At 52.6% G+C, this 16,862-nt stretch overlaps 1 protein-coding gene across 2 annotated transcripts in view; it reads left to right on the forward strand.

The window, feature by feature from the left end:
• The window catches only part of LOC123955614 (phospholysine phosphohistidine inorganic pyrophosphate phosphatase), a 119,854-nt gene that overhangs the window by 16,966 nt on the left and 86,026 nt on the right, over positions 1–16,862 (forward strand). For both annotated transcript variants that reach the window (XM_046027835.1, XM_046027836.1), the window contains exons 2-5: positions 107–294; positions 4,504–4,657; positions 11,283–11,346; positions 12,452–12,544. In XM_046027835.1, coding sequence (XP_045883791.1) covers positions 107–294; positions 4,504–4,657; positions 11,283–11,346; positions 12,452–12,544 — 499 coding nt within the window. The remainder of the gene's footprint in view (positions 1–106; positions 295–4,503; positions 4,658–11,282; positions 11,347–12,451; positions 12,545–16,862) is intronic.

The following is a 16,862-nucleotide window of genomic DNA, read 5'->3' on the forward strand; positions in this document are numbered from 1 at the left end:
CTGGAGGTCCTGAGTGCCCTTGGAAGTGACTTTTCAGCTTCCTTCCTGGAGGCCCAGTGCTCCGAGTGCTGATGGCACCCTCTGCCTGTCATGTTCCCACTTCCAGACTGAAGCGGTCACAGCTGAAGGTGAGGTTCTGCACCAACGAGTCGCAGAAGTCCCGGGGAGACCTGGTGCGGCTGCTTCGGCACCACGGCTTCGACATCTCCGAGAGCGAGGTGACTGCCCCCGCCCCAGCCGCCTCTCTGATCCTGAAGGAGCGAGGCCTGCGGCCACACCTGCTTGTCCAGGATGGTAGGCCTGCCGGGTCCTGGGCTTGGTGGGGGCAATGGTGCCTCCTTTGCAGGTGGGGGCCGAGGGAGGGTGTCCTCCTCACCAGGGCCAAACCACTGGGGAGGACAGAAACGCTTGGCTCCTGCTGCTGGTCATGGGCCTGTGGGGTGGAAACCTCGTGGGCTCCCTGCTGGGGACTAGTCCCCTCCCACCCCTGTCTGCATACGGGAGGGTCTTTAGAGGCAGGTTCCAGATGGAACAGTTTCCAAGGAGGAAACCTCTGAGCCTGGTTTCTTTGATCTAGAATGGACTAGAGGGGCAGGGAATCGCCACAGTGGCAAAATCCTAGCTTCTAGGGCTTGTGGGGCAGGAGATGGGCAGGGAAGGAGGCTGAAGGGCTAGACTGAAGTCTGTAGGTTTCTGTCTGCCACACCCCAGCCCCCACTCCCCCTACCTCCCCCGCCACCCTCCCCCAACCCTGAACTCGAACTCTATTTGTGAAAACAGCCCTACTTTCTGGCAAATGGCACAAGGTTTATATCCCGATCTTCGTCTGAATGCAACGAAAGAGACATTTGACCCTCCTTGGAGAGTTTTCCTGGGAAGTGGAAGGAGCGGTATTATTGGGTGCCGTCTGAATATTTAAAAAGAAGACATATAAACAGTGCTTCGGAATGCAGGACACTTCCCTGTTGGTGCGCTGAGCCCTCCTTCTTCCCCTGCGCTGGGTATTTTTATTTACAAACCACCGCAGAAGCAAGCATCTCAAGCCTCCCGGCAGGAGAGGAACCCCCCCGAGCTTGAGGGTGCTCCCTGAAAGGCCCGAGTGTCCAATCCAGAGCTCTGGTGCCCGTTGAGGGCAGTACGCCCAGCCTTTAGAAATCCTCTTTCTCAAAATCCTTCCTCTGTGACCTGGGATCTCCGCCAGTGTCTTCAGAACGGGTCCTCAAAGAAAGAGAAGAACTTAAGAAAGAAAATCCCCACCCCCGGGGCAGAGGGAGGAATGGGGGTGAAATGCGCTGGGAAGGGGAAGGAGATTCAGTGTTTGCCCGGAGGAGGCCTTGATCCTTACGGGAGCTTGTGCAGGCGGGAGAGAAAGCCAGGTGCCCTCCTCAGCCGCACCCCTGCATCTCTTTTTTTTTCTTTTTTTTTTAAAGATTTTATTTATTTGACAGACAGAGATCACAAGTAGGCAGAGAAGCAGGCAGAGAGAGAGGAAAGCAGGCTCGCTGCTGAGCAGAGAGCCAGATGCGGGGCTCAATCCCAGGACCTTGGGATCATGACCTGAGCTGAAGGCAGAGGCTCTAACCCACTGAGCCCCCCAGGCGCCCCCTCCCCCCCACCCCGCATCTCTTTTCCATTAATATGCCTGTCTCCAGACTTGAAATCTTTTTCCAAGTTTTACTGTTGATGAATTCCACCCCCAACATTTTATGATGACATTTTCAAACATACAGCCAAGCTAAAGGAATTCTGCTCAGAATAATTTGTATGTGGTCATCTTGGCCTTACTAGTGACGTTTTACTCTGTTTTCTTCCTTATTATGTCTACCTATCCCTCTGTCCGTCTTTTCATCTTATCTTTTTTTGCTTCTTAAGATTTATTTATTCGAGAGAGAGAGAGAGAGTGTTTGTGTGCTGGTGGGGGGAGGAGCGGGGGCAGGGAGAGACGGACCCTAAGCAGACTCTGCGCTGAGCGTGGAGCCTGATGCGGGGCTCGATCCCAGGACCCTGAGACCAAGAGTCGGATACTTAACCAACTACGCTACCCAGGCTCCCGCTTTTCTTATCTTCTTGATGCATTTCAAGGCAATAGCAGATACTGGTACACATCCCCAAAATGCTTCAGCACTTAACTGGAGTTCAATGTCTGTTTATAATGTTTCTTTTGATACAAAATTTATGTACAATGAAATGCAAGAATCTCAAGGTGCTCTTGCGGAGTTCTGTCAGACGCATCCGTCTGTGTGTCCCTAGCCCTGTCGTGATCCCAGTACAAAGCTTTACTGGCACACGCTGCCCGGTCAGTCCCCATCCCCAACCCCCTCGGAGGCATTTTCATTTGATTCTTCATGAGAAGTTTGCCTCGTTTAGATTTTTGTGGAAATAGAATCATGCAGCTTCTGGTTGTGCCAGGGCCCTCGGGCCACCCTCAGGCTTGACGATTTGCTGGAAGGACCTGCAGGGCCCAGAAGAACTGCCAGACTCAGTTGGGGTTTACTGCAGTGAAGGGACACAGATTGAACTCAGCAAAGGAGGAGAGGCGGGGGTGAACTCTAGGAGAACGGGGCATGACCTTTTAGTGCTCCTCACCTGGGAAGTCTCCCTGAGATGACTTAATTCTCCCAGCCGAGATGTGTGACCGTACGTGCCATATGTCACCACCCAGGGAAGCCCACTGGAGCCTGGCGTCTAGGGTTTTGAGTAGGGGTTGGTCGGACAGGCACGCCAGCGCCTGTGGACTGACCTCGGCTACTCAGTCTCTGGCCTCCCAGGGCCTCAGGCATACAAAAACTCTCCCTCTCTCTCTCTTTTTTAAGATTGTATTTATTCGAGGGGGGGGTGCATGAGGAGGCGCAGAGGGAGAAGGAGAATCAGACTCTCCACTGAGTGCAGAGCCCAGCCTGGGGCTCGATCCCGGGACTCTGAGATCATGATCTGAGCCAAATGCAGATGCTTAGCTGCCTGGGCCACCCAGGTGCCCTGAGGACTGCCTTTCTTTGGAATCTGCCGGGTCCGAGCAGCCCCAACATACTGTTGTTGGGACGTAGCTGTACGGTTGCGGTTATCAGTAGGCTTTTTCTTCTTTGTTGCGGAGTGCTGTTCCATTAAGTGAACATAGCAGGCTTTGTCCAGTCCCCTGTTGACGGACACCTGGCTGTTTCCGACTTTAGGCCATTAGGGAGGCGATCTGCTACGAATGTTTCTGTGGAGTTCTTTTGGATAAATACGTAGGACTGAATTGCTGGGTCCGAGGGTAGGTGGCTGTTGAGTTTTATCGGAAACTGCTAGCCTCTCCCCAGAGGGCTCTTATCATTTCACGTTCTGGCCAGCCGGCTCTTACAGCCGCTCTGCTTCCCCACCAGCACTTGGCGGTGCCTGTCTTTTTCATTCTCGCCGTTCTGCCGAGTAGGAAGTGGTATCGTGCAGTTACTTCCGTTTTTTAATTCAGCAAGGTCAACATCTAAGACCACGATAGGTGAGAGTACGCTTCGTCCTAAGCAATGGAGGGCATAAGGCCGACAACTTAGTTTATCCTTGCAATGTTCTCGGATTTTAATTTAAAATTGGGGAGGATAGGGGTTCCTTGGTGGCTCAGTCAGTTAAATGTCTGCCTTTGGGGGACACCTGGGTGGCTCAGTTGGTTAAGCGTCTGCCCCCAGCTCAGGTTATGATCCCGGGGTCCTGGGATTGAGGACTGCCTCAGGCTCCCTGCTCAGCGGGGAGCCTACTTCTCCCTCTCCCTCTGCCTGCCTGTGCTGTCTCTCTCTCTGTCAAATAAATAAATAAAATCTTAAAAAAAAAGTCTGCCTCTGGTTCAGGTCATGTGGGATCGAGTCCCACATCGGGCTCTTTGTTCAGTAGGGAGTCTCCTTGTCCCCCTCTCTCTGCCACTCCCCCTGCTTGTTCTCTCTCTCTGACAAATAAATAAATAAAATCTTAAAAAAAAAATAAAATAAGATAAAATAGGGGGAGGGCAGAGAAGGAAAAGAGGAAGAGGCTTTGCTAAGGGGCAGGGCGGGATCAGCGGCTACTCCTTTCAGCACGTGTGTAACTCGCGGCTTTCCTGTCTTCCATGGGTTTGGGCTGGAATGTTTGATGGTCTTTACAGTGTGGGTCCAGCAGTACAGAGCCTACAAAGGTTTCTAGCAGCCTCCTTTCACCCTCCATTCAGGAATCTGTGTCTTCCTGGCCCGTGTCATTTCTCACTATGGTTTCCCTGCTTGTGAGATTGGACAGGAGCCCCTGGAGTCGTGCCAGTGTTGGGCTGGGGGCCCCCGGGCTGGGTCCATCTTTCTCCTGACAAACCCTAACTATGGGGAGTGGAATTCCTTCATCTGTAAAGTGGGAGTAAGACCCCTTCCATGCCCACCTCCCGTACAGCTGGAAGGATCAGGAAGCGCGTCTGAGAAAGGGGCCGGACCCACGTGGCAGACAGAAGGTGTCCTTGGTAGGAGATGAGACGTGAGCCATGTCTCCCCAGGGCTCTATCCCTCTTTCTCTTTCCAGGAGTCCGCTCAGAATTTGATCAGATTGACACCTCCAACCCCAACTGCGTGGTCATTGCAGATGCTGGAGAAAGCTTTTCTTACCAAAACATGAATAAGGCTTTCCGGGTGCTCATGGAGCTGGAAAGTCCTGTGCTCATCTCTCTGGGAAAAGGGTAAGTCAGCTTCGGGAAGAGGGTTTCCGGCTGCTTTGGACCACACTCTGTGGGTCTCTGGCCTTGCAGAATCAGTATGCGGTGCAGAAAAGTGGGTGGGTGTGGGGCGGGCATAGGCTGCCTTCTTCTCCCTCCCTGCTTTTTCCCCTTCGTGCTTCCTTTCTTTTAATAATTTGTGAGGAAATGAGAATCCTCTGGCTTCGGGGGAGCTGGCTGGTCAGGCTTCCGAGTGGGCCCTGGGCTGGAAGAAGCTGGGGCCGGGGAAGGTTGCTGCGGACAGAGGCCCCGTTGAGGCCTCAGAGCACAGGTGCTCACTGTCCCAAGGTTAGGGGTGTTTGCACAGGATACAGCACCAGGCACTGAAGGATTGTCTCTAGGAGGCACCTGAGTAGTAAAGGGAAGGCTCGGGGGCCTGGAGGAATGCTCTGGGCCGGGCTCTGCATCTCTGGCCACAGAGCAGTCTCTGTAAAGTCCTGATTTTGTCACTGGCATTTTTGTCTGAGCCTTTAGCACAGTCCTCATTGTCTCTTCCTTTAAAAAAAACCCAAACCAACCATGCTGGTTCCTTTTCTCAACATCTTTTAGCACCAAGACAGTGCATGTTCATGGAAGGAAAATTAGAGAGTACAGATGAGCCAAAAGAAGAAAACAGAGAGATTTCCATTCCGCCGCACAAGAAAACAGCTGTCAACACGTCGGTGTGTTTCCTTCCCCGTGGTTCCTGGAGCAAAGAAATCATTACAAAGGGATGTACTCGGAGCATCAGTATCAAACCTGACCTAGTTTTGTCGCCCGGGTTTTGTTGTTCACCAGACAATACTTTGTGAACAACTATCCACTCGATAAAGAAATGTCCGTGTGGCACAGTTTTCCTGTAATCTTTTTTACAGGATATCCTGTAGTTTATTTAAAATTTTTTTTTATTTTTTAATTTTTTGGAAAGGTTTTATTTATTTACTTGACAGAGAGCATCAGCAGGGGGAGCTGCAGGCAGAGGGAGAAGCAGGCTCCCCGCTGAGCAGGGAGCCCGATGTGGGGCTCGATCCCAGGACCCTGCGATCATGACCCGAGCCAAAGGCACATGCTTCACCAACTGAGTCCCCCAGGCATCCCCTGTCCTGTAGTTTTCTTAAACCGATGCCCGCTGACGGATGTTAGGTTGTTTCTGATTTTCGAGGAAAGTTAAGCCTGATAGCTGGAGCCGAGGCTCTCTGTGCGCGTTGCCGGGCTGCTTTCCAGAAAGCTGTGCAGACTTACTCTGTCAGCAGGAGGCAGTACTGGGCTTTCAAAGTCATGGGCTCTTCCTTTTGCAGGGACCCTCTCGAGCCCTGCCCCAGCTTTTCATGCCTGGCGGGGATTTGGGGGCCGTCCCTGGGGAAGGCTTTTCCAGCTTGGGTGCTTCTCCTGATCGGGAACTCTGGCCCTGCGCCCACCACATGGGGCCGGCTATTGGAGGAGTCAAGGGAGGGACCTTTGGTTTGGCCACGCACCATTACGTATTCCGTTTTGTTTCATTCCCACCACTGCCCTGGGAGCTGGAGGCGGCAGCGGCGCCATTTTGGAATTGGGCTTAGCGAGGCCTAAGGAGGTGAAAGCTGGGGTCCCTGGCCCATAAATCCTGTCCCCTTGGGGCTACTAATTCAAGAGCAGATGTTTGGCCTTCACAAGATCTTAAATTTGGGTGTGGAAGTGGGTTTAAAAATTGGGAGATTTTTGGGTACCTGGGTGGTTCAGTGGGTTAAGTCTCTGCCTTGGGCTCAGGTCATGGTCTCAGGGTCCTGGGATCGAGCCCCGCATCGGGCTCTCTGCTCAGTAGGAAGCCTGCTTCCTCCTCTCTCTCTGCCTGCCTCTCTGCCTACTTGTGGTCTCTCTCTGTCAAATAAATAAATAAAATCTTAAAAAAAAAGAATTGGGAGATTTTATATAAAATATCTAGATTTCAAAAGTAAAACAAAATAAAATAAAATATCTAGATTTCTGGATACTTAAAAAATCAGAAGACCTGATAATTCTGGGCCCCACATTCCACCACACGTGGAAGCTTAGCTGAGGCCACCGCCTGCATTAATTCCAGCTGACCGCTGTCCCGGCCTCGTCCGCCGTCCCCTTCACCAAGCTCAGAGTCCGCTGTCAGTTAGGTGCACTATTTTGGTTGTTTTTCTCATGGTATTTCTTAAAGGCTTTGTCTCTGTCAAAATAGGCAAACAAAAGAGATTTCAGGAAAGAGAGGATATATTTATTTAGGAACTAAAAATATTCTAGTGTGTTTATCATGCAAATAAAATATGTCCTGTAGTAGTCAGGATTTGTCACAGAAGCAGAACCAAGAGGGGCCAAGTGCCCAGTGAAGAGCTGTGTCCGGGCCCAAAGGCTCTCTGTCAGCAGATTCCTTCTTGCTCAGGGAGGTCATACTGTTCTGTTCCCTCCTTCCCCTGATTGGATGAGGCCCACCACAGAATGGAGGGCAGTCTATTTACTCAGAGACCACTCATTTCAATGTTAATCTCATCCAAGGAAAACCTTCACAGAAACATCCAGAATAATATTTGACCAAATGTCTGGCCCCTTGGCCCAGTCAGGCCCATAAGTTCACCATTCTAGTCCCTTTCCAACCTCACAAGCATCTGCGGGTTAGAGCACCGTGAGTCATGGAACTTGGCCTGCTCGACTCCCTCCCGCTCTGGCTTGATCCTTCAGGCGTCCCTGAGATCACCAGCCCCTCACTAGAGAACAGCATAATGGAGCTCTGTCATGATTCATTTGTGTTAAAACTTTTTCTTTAAAATTGTCCCTAATTGTTCAATGTTATTACTCCAGATTGTGAGGAGTAGTCAAAGTAGATATGTTGTTGAAAAAGAAAAAAATGGAATCGTTTGCTTTTTAGCTACGTCATTTTGTAGTAAATTCAAGAGTAGGCAAGAGTTGGTTTTAGAAATACGCGATCGGGGGTGCCTCTGACTTATGGGGCTCCTGACTTGGGCTGTGGGTTGGGCGCTCAGAAGCGAGGGACAGGAACCGAGAGCTTTGGGGCCCAGGTCAGCAGCTTCTCGGGACAGCCCCAGGACCTATGAAGAGCTGCTGTCCTGTCCAAGTGGGGGTCGTGGACGGCGAGGGGCCGTCCTCCGCCGGCAGGGGGCCACGCGGGCCCCCCTCCCCCCAGGAGGCAGGATGACGGGGGCACTGGGACAGAATGTCCTCCTCCTGGAAATGGAGTGATTTACATTTGGCATCTGTTTGGACCGGGAGTGGGAATTGCCTTTGTAATTTCTTCTGTCATGCTGCCGTCAGAAAATTAAGCTGTTTACGCGACAGACTATGGAAGGTTAATGGCTCTTGTGGGAAAGGTCAAGTGGTCATTTTGAAGGGAGGCTGTGCTGAATAATCGGAAGGGCAGAAGAATAAAGCATAAAATCTATCTGACCGCTTCTGGCCAGCTCTTTCCCGTCTCTCCAGCGTCCCCAGTTTCTTCTTTGTGGCCAGAGCACTCAGGTTCTGCCGCTGCTTTCTTGATGCCAATAACAAAAGATGGTGTATCAGATCTCTTCGGTTTCAGGAATAACCTGGGCCTTTATACTTAGAAAAAATTAACTTAGATACTTGTATTTCCTGTGTCTCTAAAAATGTTTTCAGCTAACAGACGGCCTTCGAGGTAGCTTTTGGTTTTCCTGAATGAGAAAGGAATAAAGAAAAATTCTGGACACTGGAAAAACAAAACCCAGATTCAGTTAAAAAAGAAATCGTAAGGTTTCTAATTTTGATTTATGAAAGTCAGTTTTTTCTTTAGGCTCTAAACATGAGGGTAACAAAGGCAAGGTTCTGATTGTGTATTTTAAGCTGCATGCTCAGGTTTTTCCTCCTATCGGGACTAAATTTAAACTTCAGAAAGTGCGGGTTCCTGTCACTTGGGAAGAAAGACTCTGGGGAGTGTGGCTGGGCAGAAGTTGCGCTGTGAACATGTCCTCGGGAGGTTTTTCCAAAGGGAGGTACCCCAGCTCCTGCCTCCTCCTGCCAGCCCAGGGCCCTGGCCCGAGGCCCGGAGAATCCTCTGCCCCGAACAGACCTGTGCCCGCTGCAACAAGATGGAGTCGTTTTTAATTTGTCCTTTGGCTTCGGGGTCTCTCTTGTGCTGGCCGCATTCTCTCCTCACCTCTGTCCTTTGTCCCTGGCTCACCTTGCCATGTTCCTTCCTCAGGGAGACCCTCCCCGGTCCCCCTCCTACACCTTCTGGGCTCCCACTGCCCCTCTCTTCCCTTCCCACAGCAGTCCTCATACAGAGGGTGAGGGGACAAAGCCGAAACCGGGCCTGGAGGGTGGTCTGGCCCACGGGGTCCTCAGCAGAGTGCTGCTGCTTGATTCTGAGATGGTCCCTGTGGCTGGACAGCTCTGTTCCCTTCGCTTTAGCTCCTGTTCCCAGCTCTGACGTGTCCCTGGGATGCTGTCTCCCTGTGCCCAGCGTGTTCAGCCCTCCTCAAGCAGAGCACGCAGGGTCCGGGCTTCCCCTGGTCATTGCCCGTGCCCTGCCCCTTTATATTTGTCTGTGGACTGGGCTGCTTCCCCACCAGACTGGGAGTCCCGGGGCGACAGCCTGGGTCTGGGCTGGTCTCCAAGTCCCACAGAGGGCTGTGGGTCTGGGGGACTGAATTACGGACCCCAGCTCTGGGGTCACTGAGTGCCGGGCCCAGCACCCAGTGTCTCCCTCTTCCTGTAGGCCAAACCTGACTTGACTTCACCGTTTCTTTAAAACCTGGAACCTAGCTAGGGAAAGTGGTTTATTGTAGGAATGGGGAAGTAGAAGGAAACACTTCAGTGAGGCTCTATCAGGCAGAATACATGTCTGGATTCTCAGTTTAAGACAAAGGCAATTAAGGACCTCTAACCCTGTGTTTTGGGGTCACCCTTTAAATGGGGTAGCATTTTTAGGTCCCAGTGCTGTAAGCAGGAGCTGTTCCCCTTGGCTACCAGGCATCTTCCTGAAGGGGTGCAGTGTCCCACCGAGCCCTTGTGGGGTGGCCCCTGACCAAGAAACCTGGGGTTCACTTGGAGACCGACCGGTCCTGCCATACCAGGAACCATCCCCGTCCCCATCTCATGGGCTCCAGGCTCCCAGTGTACCTGACAGGAGTGATTGGCTGGACACCAGCCCCTCCCAAAGCCAAGGGTTTGGCTAAAGCCGTGCAGGCCGGCCTGCGTGGAGCCCGAGAACGCCGAGTGCCAGGGGGGAGCATGTGGTGGGTAGTTAGGCTCCCGCAGCCTTCAGGGCCTCAGGTGGGGCCCAGAGGAACGGGCAGGACTCCTGGGGGCACAGAGCTGGAGGAAAGGAGCCAGCCCTGCCACAGCTCCTGGGAAGCTCAGTTCTAACATGTCAGTGGGCACAGGACAGGTTGCATCCCCCACAGAGGGGAAGACTTGTGTTCATGCTTTTCTGGCCCCGCTCATAGCTCCCTGCCTGTAGCCCGGTCCAGGTAACCAGAATAATCATTTTCTCGAATATTTTTTGAGCAGTGCCTGCATGCGAGACGTCATGCCTGCATGCGAGACGTCATGCCTGCATGCGAGACGTCATGCCTGCATGCGAGACGTCATGCCTGCATGCGAGACGTCATGTCAAGAACTTGGCACACATTGTTTTGTTTGAGCTTCACAATAATTCATGAGGTGGGCACTAGGGTCCCTGCCCCCCATTTTACAGATTAGGAAACTGAGCCCAGAGGGCTTCTGCAACCCAAAGTCTCACAGTTAAAAGGACGTAGAGCTTGGATTGGAGCCCTGGAGTCAGTGTGCCTCGCTCTTCCTCTCTCTGGGTCTCTGTGTACGTGGTGTTCGACGTCTCTCCAGCCCGTAGGGCACGGGAAAGAGAGGCACCTGATGGGACGGGTCTCAAAACATTTTAACAGCCCCGGCTCCCGTTAACCCTGTCTTTTGAGTGGTGCAGATTAAACTACCTTTGCCCTCTTTCTAGTCGAATGGTTTTGCTTAGGGTAACTGGGATCCATCCACCCTGTGTCCCGAGGAGCCTGGGTGTGGCCCTGGGAGGGCCAGATGGTGGCGGCCAGGGCCAGCACAGCGCTCACAGGAGTCACGAAGCTGTCCTCAGAAAGGCACGCTCCCGTGAGCCGAGCTGTGTCGGTCTCCAGTGAGACAGGAAGAGATTGTTGTCTTCTCGTGAAAGCATTTGGCACCTGGACCTCTGGTTAATCGGAGATGCTGCGGGCGCCATGGAACTAATGGGGTTTTCTTCTCCAGGCAGCAATTAGGGGTTAATCATTAGCAGTTAGGAGTCCGCCATGTGCTCTGTGGCCCTTCTGCCCTTCCCCAGAACGCAACGTAGGCCACTTGTCTTTCTCTGTTAGTGACTGGAACCATCTGCCCCTGGGGTCCCCCGAGGGCTGGCAGCAGGGGGCCACTGGGATTGAGAGCTGCTGCCCACTGTCCCTCCCGCCCGGGCATGGTGACCCGCGGCCGGGCTCTGTCGTGCCGACCTCCATCCGTCGTTCCCAGCGTGGTGCCCGGACTGACCCCTCACCCATGGTTCTGCTCTCCCGAGCTGGCAGAACCCGGCCGGGGCGGTTTCTCCTGGCGCAGCTCCCGGGCTCTGCTCACCGTGTCCCCTCCTCCTCTTTTGTAGACGCTACTACAAGGAGACCTCGGGCCTGATGCTGGACGTTGGTGCCTACATGAAGGCGCTCGAGGTACCTGGCCTGGGTTTGTCCGAGCCGCCTTCAGGTCTCGGGGCTGTCTGGGATGCTTCTGGTCTTTCCAGAGAGAGGGGCGAACTCCGTGTCCGACTCGCCTCTTCTGTCTCCAGAGCAGGCGCCCTCCTGTTCGGGGCTTCAAGCGGAGCGCCCGCTCCGCTGCACGGCGTGGCCCCTCAGCCGCCGGGGTCGTCACTCGGCTGTCCTGTCCCTCCTGCTCCTCCCCACTCCCCAAGCCCCGCACCAGGCCGAGCGCCGGCCTGCTCGCTGCCGCTGTCCTCTCAGACCCTCGGCGTCCGTCTCCGTGCCGGCCACCTGCCTCCTTCCTGACACTGGTCATCTGCAACACCCTGAGCATGACGTGTCCTCATGGGACTCCCTCCCGACTCCCTCCTCCTTTTCAGGGCCGGATTCAGATGGGGCCCCCCAGGGTCCTCCCCCGACCCGTGCCTGCTCAGCCGCCCCAGGTCCGCTCACCTGCCGTCCTCGCTGCTACGCTGGCTCTTGGCACCCTGCACTCGGGTGCGAGCGTTGGGCAGACTGGCTGGGAGAGCCCTGGACCTGTTCCCGTGGGGGGCCTGTGATTGAGTTGGGGGACAGGGGAGAAGCAAGTATGTAAATGAGAGCACCAACCGAGGTGAGGGAGGGCGGCCCACTCCCTGCTGTGCTCAGGTTTTTTTTGTTTTGTTTTGTTTTTTATTTTATTTTTTTTAAATTTTTTTTAAGATTTTATTTATTTATTTGACAGACCGAGATCATAAGTAGGCGGGGGGTGGGGGGGGTTGGGTGGGAAGCAGGCTCCCAGCTGAGCAGAGAGCACAACGTGGGGCTCGATCCCAGGACCCCGGGACCACGACCCGAGCTGAAGGCAGAAGTTCTAACCCACTGAGCCACCCAGGTGCCCAGGTTTTTAAGCAGATGGCAGGGGCCGGGCGGGGGCCATGTGTCTCCCAGCTCAAGCGTCCTGCCTCTTGGAGGCCCCTGGCCCACGGGTGCACCTTTGGGGCGCTCTTTTCTTGATTCCCCAGAGGGAGGCCTCCGGAGGAGGGCTCACCTGTGGCTTTGTCCTCAACCCGTGCTGTGTCCTTTTCTCTTTTCCCAGTACGCCTGTGGAATCGAGGCCGAAGTGGTGGGGAAACCTTCTCCTGAGTATTTCCGGTCGGCCCTGAAGGAGATGGGGGTGGAAGCCCACGAGGTAGGGAGGTCTCCCGCGGGAGCCCGCGTGTGGAAGCCTCTCGGGGGTGGCCCGGAGCGCAGGCAGTGGGGGGGGGGCGGGGCGGGGGCTTAGGCAGCTGTGGAGGCTGGTTGGGCAGCCAGGTGTGGACCTGGCCGCCCACGAGAGCTGGTTTTACTGGGAAGGGGGAGAAAGCCTGCAGAGGAGGCGCACTGAATGCTTTCAGGCGGTGAAATTCGTTTCAGCGTTGAGAGTCAGAAACAAAGGCCTGTGGCCGTTTCTAAGTGACTTCTGCTGCTTCCCTGGAAGGACAGGAATTGACGGCCCTACTCGTGTGTTCCAAGTAGTTCACAGAAGAGGTGAGGGGCGGCCAGCCAGGCGATCGGTGGAAGGCGTGGGGGCCTGGCCGAGGGGCGCATGGGCTGCCAGACCGTGCTCGCCTCAGTGCCGCGGGGTACATGCTGGGTACGTGCAGGCCCCGGGGGTACCTGCCCGCATCTGGGGGACACTGGTCAGCGGACAAGAGCCAGAGTTCAGGGGACCTGCCCCGCTTCCACCGGATGCTGCTTGAGTCCAGCCGTGCCCGCCCTCCGAGAAGCTGCTCCGACGTGAAGCACTGACCAATGACCTGATGAATGAAGATTCTGGAAGAGCCTATGACGGGATTCCTCATATGGTACCACAGGCGGCTAGGACGACACGGCAACATCAGAAGCAAGAAGAAATGGAAGACGACAACACTGAAAAAAAAACTGATTTTTTTTTTCTAAATATTTTGTTTATTTATTTGACAGAGAGATCACAAATAGGCAGAGAGGCAGGCAGAGAGAGAGGAAGGGAAGCAGGCTCCCCGCTGAGCAGGGAGCCCGATGCGGGACTCAATCGCAGGAGCCTGAGACCATGACCTGAGCCGAAGGCAGAGGCTTAACCCACTGAGCCACCCAGGTGCCCCTGATTTTTTTTTTTTTTAAGGATCTTATTTATTTGAGAGAGGGAGACAGTGTGAGAGAGTGTGCAGTGTGAGCAGGGGGGAAGGGCAGAGGGAGAAGGAGAAGCAGACGCCCAGCTGAGCGGGGAGCCCGATGCGGGGCTCGATCCCAGGACCCCGGGATCATGACCCAAGGCAAAGGCAGACACTTAACTGACTGAGCTACCAGTCGCCCCACAACTGAATTTTCTTAATACTACTTACCTTTTAAAGAGTCAGAGCGGCAGGTAAGACGTGGGGAAGGAGAATGTTTCTGTCTCTTCCTACATTGACTTACTCTGGCATCTCTTTAGCTGGACTGTTCGGTTCCACCTCTGTGGAAGGAAAGCTCACATGAGGCTGTACCAGCCCAGCCCAGTCAGCCTGGCTTTTCCGTCTGTCCCTGCCCTTGACCACACCTGTGTGTATGTTCCTCCTTCGCGTTTGGACTCGGATGGCCATCTAACTCTGCAGACATAATTAAGACAACCAGAGCTGCTGGGTCGCCTGGGTGGCTCAGTCGGTTAAGCGTCTGCCTTCGGCTTAGGTCATGATCCCAGGGTCCTGGGATCGAGTCCCGTGTTGGGCTCCCTGCTCAGTGGGGAGTCTATCTCTCCCTCTGCCTGCTGCTCCCTCTGCTTGTGCTCCCTCCCTCTCTCTCCCTGTCAAATAATTAAATAAAAATTAAAAAAAAAAAAGAAAAGGCAACCAGAGATGAGCTAGTATATAGATTAATGCTATGTCTTGAGTGTATATCTCCGAAACCCTTACTACATGGAAATCCTAGAAACCTACTTAATTTGCAGGAACATTGATCTGCTTTGCTACTCACAGAGATTTAGGGCTGTGGGAGGGCTAAGCTGCAGAAGTTTCTTTCACTGTACTTTTGTTCTGCCCTTGTTTTCAAAAATTCTAATTTGTAACTACTGTTACCAGAAGAAACATTTCAACCAAGTTTCTCGTTGGAAATTAACAGTCCTACCTGATGACTGTCCCATCACCTGATGACTTTATTTCTTACCCCATCCAGTGAGAAGTTAATAATTACACTTCTCTCTGTTTATTCTAGACTCAGGAGTATTGGGGAGAGTCACATGTTGAGGCTGACTGAAATAATTCCTATGGGGCTATGCGGGGTGCTTGTGGACAAGTACATCTGAGCTAGTATGGCAGAAAACCACGATAAAATGGAAATTTTTTGTCCTTGCACACGTTCTGGGTTTGTAAAATCACCTTCGTCTCTTTGACATCAAATGCTTACGTTAGTAATGATAAAATAAGAGGATACTTTTCCACTTAGAAAAGAAAAACAAAACAGCTCGCTGAAAAGACAATATGTAGCAGAATTCAAAGAGAATGCATTTTGCCACCCTTACACGACGACTGTGTTTGAGACAGATGGCCGTCCCAACATGTATCTTAAAAAAAAAAAAACCAGTTACGATTTTGGTGTTCACGGTGCCCCCATTTCCCAGGTGGTGTGGAGCTGGTCCCCAGCAGCAGGTAGTTTTCTAAGAACATCATTGAAAAGACAAGGGGCACATGTCTGCAGCCAGCCGAGGCCGCCCGATGTCTGTTTTGGACATGACAGTGGGGACCGTGTCAGCGTCCTGTGGTGAGGCAAGTGTCCCCAGGATCACGGTGGTGTTCCCTTCTTGATGGACCCAAATTTCCCACATGTTCCAGTCTAGAGCACTGGTCTCTCGTGATGCATGGAGAGGGCTGGCCCACTGCCCCGGATATCTAGAACCGCCGCCCCCAGCCTTATTGACATCTGTGAATGCCAGAGGGCACAGGGTGTCTGGGGTTCGGAGGAAGAACCCAGGAAATGTCTTGTGAGCCTGGTAGAAGAGAGGAGGCTTGTGTTTTGAGTGAAGACCACAGGCACAATGACCCTGGGTTTCCAAGACTTTGTTTCCTAGGGCAGAATTTCTTTTTTTATTGTGGCGTGTTTCAGAGTGATTCTCCCCATATAGCCATAGCTCAGATTGAACAATTAAAACATTTTGCCACGTTCTCTTCTTTTTCCTTTCTTCTTCTTTTTTTTAAAACTTTTTTCTTTTTCTTTTTCTTTTTTTTTTTTAAGAGTTTATTTGTTTATTTGACAGAGAGAGACACAGTAAGAGAGGGAACAGAAGCAGGGAGAGTGAGAAAAAGACTCAGGCTTCCTCCCTAACAGGGAGCCCAATGCAGGCCTCAATCCCAGGACCCCTGGATCATGACCTGAGCCAAAGGCAGAGGCTTTAACCCACTGAGCCACCCAGGCACCCCTTGCTGTTGCATTTCAAATCCCAGGTTTGTTGTTATTGTATCCTTTAACATTATAGTACATCTTTCCAAAAAAGATGGTTATTTTTTACATAACTCCAGTGTGTTGAAACATCTAACAATGGCCAACAAACACACAAACAGATGCTCAGTGTCATCAGTCATTAGGGAAATAAATGCAAATCAAAACTGGGTTAAGCCTCTGCCTTAGGCTCAGGTCATAATCTCAGGGTCCTGGGATCAAGCCACGCATCAGGCTCTCTGCTCACCAGGGAGCCTGCTTCCCCCTCTCTCTCCCTGCCTGCTGCTCTGCGTACTTGTGATCTCTGTCTGTCAAATAAATAAATAAAATTAAAAAAAAAAAAAAAGCTACAGTGAGCGCCCACCTCACACCACCTGGAAGGTCATCCATAATAATTTTTTTTAAAAAGATGATTTATTTATTTATTTGACAGAGAAAGAGAATGCACGAGCTGGGGGAGGGGCAGAGGGAGAAGCAGACTCCCCCCTTGAGCAGGGAGCCCGACGTGGGGCTTGATCCCAGGACCCTGGATCATGACCTGAGCTGAAGGCAGATGGTTAATTGACTGAGCCACCCAGGCGTCCCTATCCATAATAATTTTAAAAACAAAAACAATAGAAGATGGCCAGCGCTGGCGAGGATGCGGAGACGTTGGAACCCTCCTGTGGGGAGACTGGCCAGGATGTGAAATGGAGCAGCCGCTGTTGAGAAACGCTTCTGGACGAGGTAAACAGAAGCACCGTATGACCCTGCAATTCCACTCCTACGATCACATCCAGAACGATTGAAAACGGGTTCCAACAAAACCTTACCCGTGAGTGTTCAGAGCAGCGTGTCACGATAGCCAAAAGGCAGAAACAATGCGAACGTTCAGGGGCACGTGCACAGAGCAACGAAATTGGGGCCATTCACACAATGGGATAGTTCAGCCGTAAAAAAGAACAAAATGCAGATGAGTGGTACAGTGTGGAACCTGGAACATTACGGTAAGTGAAGGAAGCCAGACACAAAAGGCCACATTTTACATGTTAACATGGCATTTCTGTGAGATGTCCCAAACAGGCAAATCAGAGATCTAAAAC

The sequence above is a fragment of the Meles meles genome, chromosome 13 (genome assembly GCF_922984935.1).
Source record: "Meles meles chromosome 13, mMelMel3.1 paternal haplotype, whole genome shotgun sequence".
NCBI lineage: Eukaryota > Metazoa > Chordata > Mammalia > Carnivora > Mustelidae > Meles > Meles meles.